A 13,132-nucleotide genomic window follows, 5' to 3' on the forward strand; every position below is an offset into this window, starting at 1 on the left:
GCTGTGCCCAGCCCTAGTAGGTTTTTTGTTTTGTTTTGTTTTGTTTTGTTTTGAGACAGGATCTCACTCTGTCACCTAGGCTGGAGGCTGGAGTGCGGTGGCACGATCACAGCTTACTGCAGCCTTGATCTCCCGAGCTCAAGCAATCCTGAGTAGCTGGGTTTATACCACACCTGGCTAATTTTTTTTTTTTTTGAAATGGGATCTCACTCTGTCACCCAGATTGGAGTGGAGTGGTGGGATCTTGGCTCACTGCAACCTCTGCCTCCCAGGCTCAAGTGATCCTCTCACCTCAGCCTCCTGAGTAGCTGGGACCATGCTTGGCTACCAAAAGGTAGAGACAGGGTTCTGTCATGTTGGTGTTGTTCAGTTTGGTCTTGAACTCCTTAGTTCAGGTGATCCACCCACCTTGGCCTCCCAAAGTGCTGAGATAACAGGCATGAGCCACCGTGCCTGGCCTGGGCCACCACACCCAGCCATAATTTTTTAGTTTTTTGTAGAGATGGAGTCTCATTATGTTGCCCAGACTGGCCTTGAACTCCTGGAGTTGATCCTCCCACCTCAGCCTTCCAGAGTGTTGAGATTTCAGGCCTGAGCCACCATGCCCAGATGACATATTCTTTAACAAGTTGAGAAAGTTTCCTCTCTATTCCTTTCTTACTGAGAGGAAATTAGCTTTCTTTTGATTAGTCATTGCATAGTATATCTTTGTTCATCCTTTTACTTTTGACCTCTTCACATTCTTATATTTAAGGTTTCACCCTTGTAGGCATGTAAGATTTGCTTTTTTGAAATAAGTTTTTTTCTAATTCAAAGTATTTACTATACTATAGCTAATGTGTTTACTGATAGACTTGGATTTGAATGTACCATCTTACTAATAATTCTGTTGGTTTTTCTCTTAATGTGTTCTTTTCTTTTTTTCTGTCTTTTTTCCTTCTTTTGGATTAAGGTTGTTTGTTTTGGGTAATTTCTCCTTTATTAGCATATTAGCATACTTTTCTTTTAGTTCTTACCCTAGATTTAACAAGCATCTTTGACTTATTGAAGTGTATTATAAGTGATCACTTTTATCATTTCCTGGACAACCCAGCGACTATACAGTTCTTTTTTTTTTTTGATACGGAGTCTCCCTCTGTGGCCCAGGCTAGAGTGCAGTGGCATAATCTTGGCTCACTGCAACCTCCGCCTCCCAGGTTCAGGCGATTCTCCCACCTCAGCCTCCTGAGTAGCTGGAATTACAAGTGTGCACCACCACACTCTGATGATTTTTGTATTTTTAGTAGAGACAGAGTTTCACTATGTTGTCCAGGCTCGTCTCGATCTCCTGACCTCAAGTGGTCCACCTGCCTCAGCCTCCCAAAGTGCTGGGATTACAGGTAAGAGCCACTGTGCCTGGCCCCAACAACTATACAGTTCTTTCACCTTTCTACCTGTTACGGTAGTCTTGTCATGGATTTCAATTTTCTATGTATTTTAAGCCACAACAGACATTCTTATTGATGCTTTCTATAGTCAATATTCATTTGGATTTATTCACGTTTCTTTTTGTTACTCTTTGTTACTTCTTTTTTATTACCCTTTGTTCCTTTCTGTATTTCTGTACATCTATTTTGGATCCTTCTTCTGGAACTAACTTTAGAATTTTTCTTCAATATAGTATCATATTTAGTATAGTATATTTAGAAATACCTTTAGTATTTTCCTTTCAGTACAGATCTTATGGTGACAAATTCAATTTTTGTTTGCTGAGAAGTCTGTATTTTGTTTTTATTTTTGAAAGATATTTTTGGTAAGTAAGGAATTCTAGGTTAGTGCAGTTATTTTCTTTCAACCTTTTGAAGATGTCATTGGTTTCTGTTGTTTCTGTTGAGAAGTCATCTGTCAGCCCCATTGCTGCTCTTAACATTTTCTCTTTGCATTGAGTTTTAGCAGTTATATTCTGATGTGCCTAGCTGTAGCTTTTAAAGTATTTTTCCTGCTTGTGCTTGTTCATAGCACATCTTGAATCTGTGACATGATAATCTTTCATCACAGCATTCACCTTCTTCTCTCTCATCTTGTTTAGGACCCTAATGATAAGTGTTAGACCTTTTCACTATATCTCTAAGACCCTTCTTGGTATTTTTGCATTCTTTTGGCTCTTTGTGATTCAGCCTGGATATTTTCTACTGACTCGTCTTCTCCATTAATCTTGCCTTCATTTGTGTTTAATCCTATCAATTGAGTTTTTTTTGTTAACCCTATGCTTCATTTAAGAATCAATCCAGTTTCTAATTTTTTTCTTTTCTTTTTTTTTTTTTTAAGAGGCAGGGTCTTGCTCTGTTGCCCAGGCTGGAGTGCAGTAGCACCATCACAGCTCACTGCAGCCTTAAACTCCTGAGACCTAAGACTCCCAAGTAGCTAGGACTATAGGTAGCTGCCACCATGCCTGGCCAATTTTTAAATGTTTTGTAGAGACGGGGTTTTGCTGTGTTGCCCAGGCTGGTCTCGAACTTCTGGCCTCAAGTAATCCTCCTGCCTCTGCCTGCCAAAGCACCGGGATTACAGGTGTGAGCCACCATGCCCAGCCTGAGTTTTTAATTTCATCCATCATAATGTTCAGGTCTATAATTTTGTTTTTTTAAAAAATAGTTTCCAGTTCTCAAATGAAATTACCAATCTTGTCAACTATTCTCCTCAATATTTAATTGTACTGCTTTTAAAGTTCACGTCTACAAACTCTAATATCAGGTTCTTTTTTTTTCTTTTGCTTTTCAGTCAGTTGGTCTTATTTTTTGATATTCATGGTAATTTTTCATTAAATGCTAGACATTTTGAAAAATGAAAGATCGAAGAGGTATACAAGGCTCTGGATCTTCCCTCAGACAGGATTTAGTTTTGCTTCTGGGAAAAGTAGGCTTGAGATAAACTTGACCCTGGGCTTTGTGAGAGCTAGTCTAGTTGTGATTAAACCTTACTCTCAGGTTGTAGCCCTTCAGGGGTTTTAGCTGAAAACGTGTGTGTGTGTGTGCGTGTGTGTGTATGTGTGTGTGTATATATATATATATATATATAAAACCAGGACTCCTCTTTCATGGTGAGTCCTAAACCTCCAATTATTGTTACCCCAAGCTGTGAGACTTTTTTTTTTTGAGACAGAGTCTTGCTGTGTCTCCCAGGCTGGAGTGCAGTGACACGATCTTGGCTCACTGCAAGCTCCGCCTCCCGAGTCCACTCCATTCTCCTGCCTCAGCCTCCCCAGTAGCTGGGACTACAGGCGCCCGCCACCATACCCGGCTAATTTTTTGTATTTTTAGTAGAGATGGGGTTTCACTGTGTTAGCCAGTATGGTCTCTACCTCCTGACCTCATGATCCACCCGCCTCGGCCTCCCAAAGTGCTGGGATTACAGGCATGAGCCCCCGCGCCCGGCCGCTGTGAGGCTTCTGAAATCTCTACTCAACTTTTCAGCTACTTGGACTCTGCTTAGGACTTGGCAGGTGCCTCGAGGGGATAAGAAGACTTCGTTGCTCATCTCCTCTCTCTGTACTTTTCTCTTCAGCATCTTGGCCCCTCATGTCCTGACTATGTTGATATTTCTCGGATGCATTCAATCACATTTAAGAAAAAAGAACAGTTGCTTTTAAACTGCTGTCAGCAGGAGGGTTGGTCTGATACAAGCTAGTTTGCCATGATCAGAAGTAAATCCAGCTGTGGCTTCCATGATTATTTTTATTGTTATTATTTGAAAATCCCTCAGAGAAAGATGTCACCCTGTAGCTGAGAGCCCTTTAAAAAAGTCACAGGATAGAGGCTTCTTTGCATCCCTTCTGTGAAGGAGTTTCTAAATTATCAAAGCAGGAAGCGACATTTAAGGAGCATCTTTTTTGTGTAAGGCACCTGCTATAGTTGTTGCGGAAAGCAGTCCAAGAAATAAGGAATATGGGGTTTGCTGGGGAAGGAAAGTGGGACCTTGGCGTGGGAGGAGGTGAGGAATGCATAGGACAGGGGGAATCTGGGTAAGAGGGTGGATCAGGGGATACAGTATGAGAATGGGCAGTGGAAAAGGACTCTGGACATGAGGTCCGGGAAAGTGAACTGTATCTTCACTCAGCGGATGCCAGTGGGGTCTCATCCCATGGGGAAGAGGTGCCACGATGCAGTGAGCTGACAACTCCACACACATATGGTAAGCCCCTCTGCCTCCTTCCGGCTATAGTTCTTTTACCTTTTCCTGCTAAATATTGCCACCCTTCTTAATATGGTCATCTGGATGTCCCATAGGCTCCTTCAGCTTGGAATAGCCCAAAATTAAGTGATCTGCTGTGTGTTGTCAACTTGGCCTAAATACCACAAGGATCTCATTCCCTAGAATCTTCTTTCCTGTATGGTTCTGAGTTAGAATTGGCCAGCTTTGCCTGAAAATATGACTCGAGGTCCTCTTCTTCATCCTTACTGCTGCTGCCCTACTTTAGGCCTGTAGCACTGTCTGTCCTGATCGCCTGGGCAGTCGCTTAATTTGTTTTGTTTTGTTTTAGTAGAGATGGGGTCTTGCTGTGTTGCCCAGGCTGATCTCAAACTCCTGGCCGCAAGTGATCCTCCTGCCTCTGCCTCCCATAGTTCTGGGGCCACAGACATAAGCCCAGCCTCTTAATTTGATTTCTGCATTAGTCATGATCCACTTGGGAGACAGAAACCACATTACAATTTGAATATGAGAAGTTTAATATAAGTACTAACTAGAAGAGGGGATTGGAGTAATGAAGGAGTGGTAAGAAGTCAGGAGAGCTTTAAAGAATATAGAGAATAATGGACATAAGGAGCAGCCAGCACCCCTAGAACTAAGAAAGAACCCCCCCAAGCTCTATCCCCACCTGAGATCCAGATCTTGCTGGGAAGGGCATGGCTGTGGCTCACAATGGCAGAGAAGTCTGGGAGAATGTTCTAGAAATCTGCCCTTGGGTGCCAGGGAAAGCTGTCATGGAACAGTGTCTGCTTAGAGGCACACCTATTTGTGGGGGACACTAGGAGAAACTGCTAGTTGCAAAGTGCTACTGACCACCACCCTCTGCGGGATTCCTGTTCTGGAAAAGTTGCCTGCACTGCGGGAGGGTGATGTTGGAGAAGCTGTGAGCTCTGCAGCTGTGAGCTCTGTGCTGTTAAGAGGAGCCCAGCACAACCAGGGCGGAAGGCCCCTTCCTCCTCCAATGTCTCTAGCTCCCACTCCTGACAGAGCCTAGCATTGCACCAACTACCAAAAGAAAAATCTTTAAAGGGCCAGCTCCATTTTTGAAGAGCAGGCGATGAACAGTCAATTTGGGGTCCAGAGCAATAACTGAATGTCATTCTACCATTATCGAGGGGCCGCATAACCAAGTGGTTAAGAGTGTGGACTCTGCAGCTGGGTTTTCTTGAGTTCAGGTCTTAGCTCTGGCACTTAATGTGAATTAGTGTAAACCTTAAAAGATTTATTTAACCTGTGTCTCAGTTCCCTAATCTGTAAAATCAGGTAGTAACAGTTCTAACCTTGTTGGGTTATTGTGCTGATTGGGTTGATGTTTATGAAGCACTTAGGAGAGGATCTGGCACAGAGTAAGCAAGGGACCAGACTGTCTATTGCGATTACTATTACACTCAAATCGTGGTGGTATGCACCTGTAGTCCCAGCTACTTGGGAGGCTGAGGCAGGAGAATCACTTGAACCCGAGAGGTGGAGGTTGCAGTGTGCTGAGATCGTGCAACTGCACTCCAGCCTGGATGACAGAGCGAGACTCCATCGCAAAAAAAAAAAAAAAAAAAAAAAAAGAAAAAAAAAATCCATCCCTCAAATTGTAGCCAGGATGGGCTTTTCATTGAAGGTATGAATTTTACCTTCACATAAAATTCCATTGTGGAATTTTACTCCACAATTCCATGGCATAGACATCATATTCCTTTATTCTTCTCTTTTCTGAGGCGGGGAAGGCACAAGGAGTGCTAACTAATAAGTTGTCTTCTGGCCGGGTGCAGTGGCTCACGCCTGTAATCCCGGCACTTTGGGAGGTCGAGGTGGGCAGATCACCTGAGGTCAGGAGTTTAAGACCAGCCTGACCAAAATGGCAAAACCCTGTCTCTACTAAAAATACAAAAATTAGCTGGATGTGGTGGCACCTTCCTGTAGCTACTTTGGAGGCTGAGGCAGGAGAATCCTTGAACCTGGGAGGTGGAGGTTGCAGCCAGCCAAGATCATGCCACTGCCCTCCAGACTGGGTGACAGAGCAGGACTCCGTCTCAGACAAACAAACAAATAAACAAACAACAAAAAAAGTGTTGTCTTCCAACTCGCCTTGTTTGTTATGGTCTGAATGTTAATGTTCCCCCAAATTCATGTGTTGAAATCTTAACTCCCAAGGTGATGGTATAAGAATTGTGGTCTTTGGGAGGTTTAGGAGGATTAGGTCATGAGAGCGGAGCCCTCACGATTGAGATTAGTACCTGTATGAAAGAGCCTGAGAGAGACCCCTCACCCCTTCTGCTATGTGAGAACACAGCGAGAAGCGCCCTCTATGAGGAACAGGCCCTCACCAGACACTGATTCTGCTGGAGGCTTGATCTTGGATTTCCCAGCCTCCAAAACCGTGAGAAATAAACTTCTGTTGTTTGTAAGTCACCCAGTTTTGGTATTTTCCTTTAGTAGTCTGAACAGACTAAGGCACTGTTCATAGTACAAAAGTCGGAAATCAGGCTGTGTCACTTTTTTGCTTAAAACTCACCTGTGGCATCCCATTATTTTCGAGATAGAGTTCAGCTCCCTTTCCCTGGATACAAAGCTCTTGATGCTCTGCCCACTTCATCTCCCACCAAACCCTGGCTCAGGTTTTCACTTGAGTCATTCCAGACTTGGTACTTTGCTACCCTCACGCCCTCCCAGGTCATGTCCCTATTTTCCAACTTTGCTGATTGTATTCCCTCCTTCTGGAATGTCATCCCTTCTCCTTTTAGCTAACTCCTCTTCAACCTTCAGAAAACTCAAGCACCGCCTCCTCCAGGAAGCCTTCCATGAATCCCCAAGTCAGTTGCGAAATGCTCCTTTGTCATTTTGCTCTCCAAGTTTTTGCCCTGTTATGTCAGAGTGATACACATCTGTGCCTGGCTCCCTGGCTAATGTGGAAACCATGTGGGGTCTTCTGCATATTACTCACAGTTGCATGCTCTGTGTTTCAGCACGAACAGTGCTGCGTATCTGCACTGGCTATGCATTGCATAACTCTAGGGCTGCTGCTTGTAGAGTTTTTCACAACATGCCCTGCTGTTCCCTATGGCCCTGAGCATCAAATGGAGTTGCACAGTAGGTGAGCAGAATTGTGCCCTGAAGCTCTGGACGTTTATGACAGTGGCCTGTTATACAAACTGGCCTCTCCTAATATAGCACTTCCTTATTAGGTTGGTTAGGAGTGACTGAAACAAATGTGTTAATGTGTTAAAATGACAAAACCACATTTCTTTCCAAGAGGTGCCAGGGTCTAATTGCTCCATGTTCTTGGGAATCTCAGAGGTAGGGCTGGCAAAGGGGGAAGTAGGAGAGACACTTCCTCTGATGTGACCAAGGACTTTAATTGCGGGCAGCTCCCCCCACGGTGGCTTTTTCAGAAGCTGGAGTGACTCTTGATGGTGGCACAGGGACGGCTCAGACGTCTTCTCCTCCTGCAGGGGAGTTTCTGAATCAGTCTTCATGGCTCCTGTCCACTGCCCTCTTCCTCATGGAAGCCCAGCAGCTGTGCAGCCTCAGGGACCACGTGGGGGCCGCTGGCTAGAATGCTCATGGCCTCCTAAGGGTGCACGCCTTGAGAATCATGCGGTTGTCATAGGGGAGGCGTGGATGTCTGTTTGGTACAGCACTGTGGAGAGAATTTGTGTTCAGATCTGAAAGAACAGAGGAATAAACTTATCCTGGGTAAAGGCTTTGAGTGATGTGTATATGACCTATCTTGGCCATACTGCACTCGGAGACTCCTCAAATCATTCATGGTTGTAAAAATAAAAGTTTGCTTGTATGAGCTAAGAATGATCTCAAGCTGGGTAAAGCAATGGAGATTTTAGAGTTTACTCATTACCTCAGCGTGGCCCAGCTGATCCTAATACACATCCACAGATATCATTTGTTGAATGTCTTTTTTTTTTTTTTTTTTTTGAGACGGAGTCTCGCTCTGTCGCCCAGGCTGGAGTGCAGTGGCGCGATCTCGGTTCACTGCAAGCTCCGCCTCTGGGTTCACGCCATTCTCCTGCCTCAGCCTCCCGAGTAGCTGGGACTACAGGCACCCACCATCATGCCCGGCTAATTTTTTGTATTTTTAGTAGAGACGGGGTTTCACCGTGTTAGCTAGGATGGTCTCGATCTCCTGACCTCGTGATCTGCCCGCCTCGGTCTCCCAAAGTGCTGGGATTACAGGCGTGAGCCACTGCGCCCGGCCTTGTTGAATGTCTTCTTTGTGTGGGGCCATATGCATTCATTTATACATGGTGCCTCCCTTCATCCTCCTAACAGCCTGCACAGGGGGCAATATATTATTGTTATCCTCATTTTGGAGAGAAGGATGCTGAGGCTTAGAGAGGGAGGGTCGGCGACATGCCCACACTCAGTAAGCAGCTGAGGCAGAGTTTAAACTACCATCTAATAAAGTACCACAAACTCAGTGAGAAATTAAATAAATCAAACTGCCATGGACTACTAAAGCCAGGGATTTCGACGAATATCTACTACCTAATAACTAATCTCTAATAACTGATAGAGTCTTTAGGCTGCCTTGTTACAGGCTTGAGTAACTACACCCTTTCCATTCTCCCAGAAGGCTGAAAGAAATCTGACCATGTCCCAGCAGGAGGTGGCGGGGAGGCCGAGGCGCAGAGAATCATTCAGGTGTTCCTGACACTATCACACACCCGTGTCTGGAACCTACTGAAGGACCGTAGCTGATGCTGTTGGAACATTCTTGGATTGTGAAAGCCAACAGTGGTAGAAGACCCCTCGCTGGCCTTGCGGCAACAACAGAAGATCTTGGACCCCATGTTTTGGTGGGCGGTGGGAGGAGGAAAGGGCACTGGGGCCCCTGGCTCTGCAGCTCCAATCTCAGAAGCCCATTGTTATTGAAGCGCTGGGTCATAGTGGGCCCTTCCCCTCTCTCTGACCTGCCGTAGCTCCCTGTGGCCGGCAGTTCCAGGCCCACCTGCCTGGGCCCACCACTCTGAGAGCCAGTCTTTCCTCAACTGTGCACGTCTCTCCTACCTGTGGAAAGGGCGTGGAGCCTCCACTCTGCCAGTCTTTACCTGTAGCATTGCCTTCTTGAACCACAGATGCTGGGGGCCCGGCACAGTTCTCTGGGCAGTGTCGTTTTCTAGATGAACTGAAGACTGTAGCTGAAAAACGTGAATCTCTTCTTTGCCAGGTCCTACGGCAGCAGAACCCCAGGAGATGCGGCAGCCCACACAGACAAGCTCGTGTTTAAGAGTCAGATTTGCCCTCTCTCTAGGTGTATGTGTGCTCTTGGGTTGGTTCTGTAATCTCTTTGTGCCTCACTTTATTTTATTTATTTATTTATTTGTTTCTTTGTTTGTTTATTTATTTTTTGAGACAAGGTCTTGCTTTGTAGCCCAGGCAGGAGTGAAGTGGCATAATCATAGCTCACTGCAGCCTCGAACTCCTAGGCTCAAGTGATCCTCCTTCCTCCGCTTCCTGAGTAGCTAGGACTACAGGTGTGTGACACCACACTTGGCTAATTTTTTTTTTTTTTTTTTACTTTTTACTGCCTCTGCTTCCTGAGTAACTGGGACTACAGGTGTGTGACACCACACTTGGCTAATTTTTTTTTTTTTTTTTTTTTACTTTTTGTAAAAAAACGGGATTTCGCTATTCTGCCCAGGCTGGTCTTAAATTCTTGGCCTCAAGAGATCCTCCTGCCTCAGCCTCCCAAGGTGCTGGAATTACAGGCATGAGTCACTTTACCCAGCTACTGGCCTTCCTTTCTTATCTGGAAAATGGGAACAGTAATACCACCTTGGAGTAATGAGTGTTTAGTTGTCTGTAAACTGGCTGCTCTGATGGGAGGTGCCCCAAAGTGCTTTCTGTGCTCATTGTCTTCCCATATAGTTTGTTGGCTCCATTATTCCAGCTGTGCCCAGGTCCCATGGGAGCGTGATGATGAAGCCCAGCTTTGCTGGTCCCAGTCCTGGCACTGCCACTAACTTGCTGTGTGGCTTTGGGCTAGCCCATACTGAGGCTCCCCGCGTCTGGAACAGGAAGTCAGTGGGCTGCATCATCTATCTTTCCAAGGATTCTCCCAGCTCTGATGACTGAAGTTTATAAGTCTATCTTATTCCCAACCTCCTTTCTCTTTTCCAGGCTCTGGCCATCTGCTTTTGCTCCCCTTTCTCTGTGGCCAAAGCCCTACTCTGGAAATTTCCATCATTGGTGGTCGTGTGTCGGTCACAGCACACTGGGTTCACTCCATGGCCTCATCCTTGGGTAGTGACTTCCCACCCGTCCAGTGCTCCTCTCCAGCCTCAGTCACCAGCATCTCCTCCTTGGATTATTGCAATGACTCCTAAGCATCAGCATTAAGCATCAACACAGATGAATCTTCCTCCTACAGACGTTAGATCATGTCACACCGCTGCCCAGAACCTCCCAGTGGCTTCCAGTATCATGGAGAATAAAAGAAAAGTCTTTCCCTGGGCCTCTCTTGAAAAAACTCATAATCTAACCATTTATCCACTTGTCCCTCACTGTCTCCTGCTACTTTACCCTTAACCCCATTCCCGCCGCACCAAACACACCACTGTTTGCATTTCTGCTGGAATGCTCTTCCCCTGGAGATCCACAGACTCATTCTCTCACCTGTTTCAAGCCTTTGCTTAAAGAACACTTTATCTTTTTTTTTTTTTTTTTGAAATGGAGTATCACTCTATTGCCCAGGCTGGAGGGCAGTGGGGCGATCTCAGCTCACTAACCTCTGCCTTCAGGGTTCAGGCGATTCTCGTTCCTTAGCCTCCCGAGTAGCTGGGATTACAGGTGCGCACCACCATGTCCGGCTAATTTTTGTGTTTTTAGTAGAGACGGGGTTTCACCATGTTGGCCAGGCTGGTCTCAAACTCCTGACCTCAGGAAATCTGCCCGCCTTGGCCTCCCACGTTGCAAGGATTACAGGCGTGAGCCACCATGCCCGGCCATAAACACTTTTTCTAGTGAGGGCTTCTCTAGCCTATTTACTCTGTTTAATTCTCTCTGTTTATTCCCTGTTTAAGCCTCCTCCCTGCTCCCAGCACTCTCTACTTCCCTTCCCCACCTCATGCTTCTCTGCAGCCCTTGTCATGTTCAGAAGTAGCCTAGAATTTATTTATGTGCACGTATTCACTTTCCCATTAGTAAACCCAGAAAGGCAGGAGTCTCCTGTGTTCACTGCTCCGTCCCCAGTGCAGGGTGTAGGACAGGTGGTTAACAGCGTTTATGGCATGGTTGGATGAACCTGTATGTATCTCACTTTGGTCCAGGGTCCAAGCAGGTGCTGTCACCAGGGAGCAGCAAGGAATGTCACAACCAGTAGGACACCACCTGCCTCACCCACCTGCCAAGCTGATTGATGGCTTTATGGATGACTTATAGGGTTGCCTTTGGCTGCCTTCTGGTGGGACCACCTCTCTTCCCCACCCTCTCCATCCCAAACGTGCTTTTCCTCTTCTCATGTTTCCTATTTTGGGGACAGGTACCACTATTCATTTTGTGTCTGCAGCTAGAAATGGGGCACCCCTTACCTCCCCTCCACTCACATTCATCAAGGCCTTTTGAATCTATCCCATAAATATCTCCATTGTCAGCCACCCTCCGTTCCCATTGCCCTCACCCCTAGTGCCTCCTGCGTTTGGATCCTGACCACTGCTTTCACACTAGCCTCTCTGGTGGCTCCTGGTGCAAATCCTGTTAGGTCACTCCTCCTCTGCCTTAACCCCTCAGTGGCTCCCCTGTTCTGCTGCTCGAACTTGTCTGAGGATCTGCCCCTGTCGACTTTGCCAGCTCTGTTCATTCCAACTCAGTCACTACCCTTTGGCCATAGGAGCCGCTGGCTGTGCTCCAGACTTTTTCTTACTGTTCCATCCCTGTGCCTCTGCACAAGCTGAAACCTGCACCTCCGTGTCCTCTCCCCGTTACACTTGAAGACAGCTCAGGTGTCACTTCCTTCAAGAAGCCATAATTTTTTTTTTTTTTTTTTGAGACGGAGTCTCACTGTGTCACCCAGGCTGGAGTGCAGTGGTGCGATCTTGGCTCACTGCAACCATCCTACACCCTTTGGGCTTAAGCGATTCTTTTGCCTCAGCCTCCTGAGTAGCTGGGATTATAGGTGCACACCATCACACCCAACTAATTTTTGTATTTTTAGTAGAGACTGAGTTGTGCCATGTTGGTCAGGCTGGTCTTGAATTCCCGATCTCAAGTGATCTGCCCGCCTCTGTCTCCCAAGTTGCTGGGATTACAGGTGTGAGCCACCATGCCCAGCCAGGAAGCCATCTCTTAAACCTGGGATGAATTGAGGCATTTCCTTTATGGTTCCCTTGTCCCCTGGGCTTCCCTGTGTCCTGGACCTGACTGTCATTCCAGTGTCTCCCTAAACCACAGTGGATGCTCAGTAATATTTGTTGAATGGACTGTATTTTCACTGCCTGTTTATTTGCCTACAAAAAATCAGTGATTAAAAAAATTTGTTCAGCATATACCTTTTGAGGACCTACTGGTGCCAAACACTGACTGCGGTGCTGGGGATACTGCTGTGGACAAAAGCAACAGAGCCTCACTCTCGAGGAGGCAGGGGTGGGTCCAGCCCACCTTCGGGTCCCAGGATGCAGCACGGGGCTGTGTGCAGAGTGCATATGCTCTCCATACTGATTGAATAAATACAGGAACATTGGCTGACTGTTGGACAATGGTATACTCAATCCTTCACCCCATTCTCCCTTCCATGAACAGGCTTTCTTTTTTTCTTTAATCTCAGAAGGTTATGGGAATAGAAACAGCCATGGTGTCAAGAATACTGACATTCATTGCGCATTTGGGCAGGTCCTTTGACGTTGCTGAGCTCATTTCATTTTCCTCTCCACCTTGCAAGGCAGGACTTTGTCTGATTTGC

At 46.2% G+C, this 13,132-nt stretch overlaps 1 protein-coding gene across 3 annotated transcripts; it reads right to left on the reverse strand.

Annotated features, from left to right (window-relative positions):
• Window positions 1–7,555: 7,555 nt before the first annotated feature.
• Window positions 7,556–9,172, reverse strand: TEX53 (testis expressed 53). Of its 3 annotated transcripts, none has more exons than XM_032162686.2 (2): window positions 8,918–9,172; window positions 7,556–7,883 (listed from the first exon to the last, which is right to left on the reverse strand). In XM_032162686.2, exons 1-2 carry the CDS (start codon window positions 9,024–9,026, stop codon window positions 7,780–7,782), a joined length of 213 nt encoding a protein of 70 aa, XP_032018577.1. In that variant the 5' UTR covers window positions 9,027–9,172; the 3' UTR covers window positions 7,556–7,779. The 3 variants fall into 3 exon arrangements, 1 of the variants encoding a protein (XP_032018577.1); XR_009215148.1 differs by having other exon boundaries at window positions 7,760–7,858; window positions 8,827–9,013; XR_009215147.1 differs by having other exon boundaries at window positions 7,760–7,883; window positions 8,827–9,013.
• Window positions 9,173–13,132: the final 3,960 nt, after the last annotated feature.

Source organism: Hylobates moloch, unplaced genomic scaffold (assembly GCF_009828535.3).
Source record: "Hylobates moloch isolate HMO894 unplaced genomic scaffold, HMol_V3 SCAFFOLD_10, whole genome shotgun sequence".
In the NCBI taxonomy this organism is placed as follows: Eukaryota; Metazoa; Chordata; class Mammalia; order Primates; family Hylobatidae; genus Hylobates; species Hylobates moloch.

Coding starts and splice junctions, on each gene's coding strand:
- TEX53 (XM_032162686.2), bottom strand. CDS start 9,026: ATGGGGTCCAAGATCTTCTGTTGTTGCCGCAAGGCCAGCGAGGGGTCT. Junction 7,884..8,917: donor GCATCAGCTACGGTCCTTCA/GTAGGTTCCAGA, acceptor CTGTTCTTTCAG/ATCTGAACACAAATTCTCTC.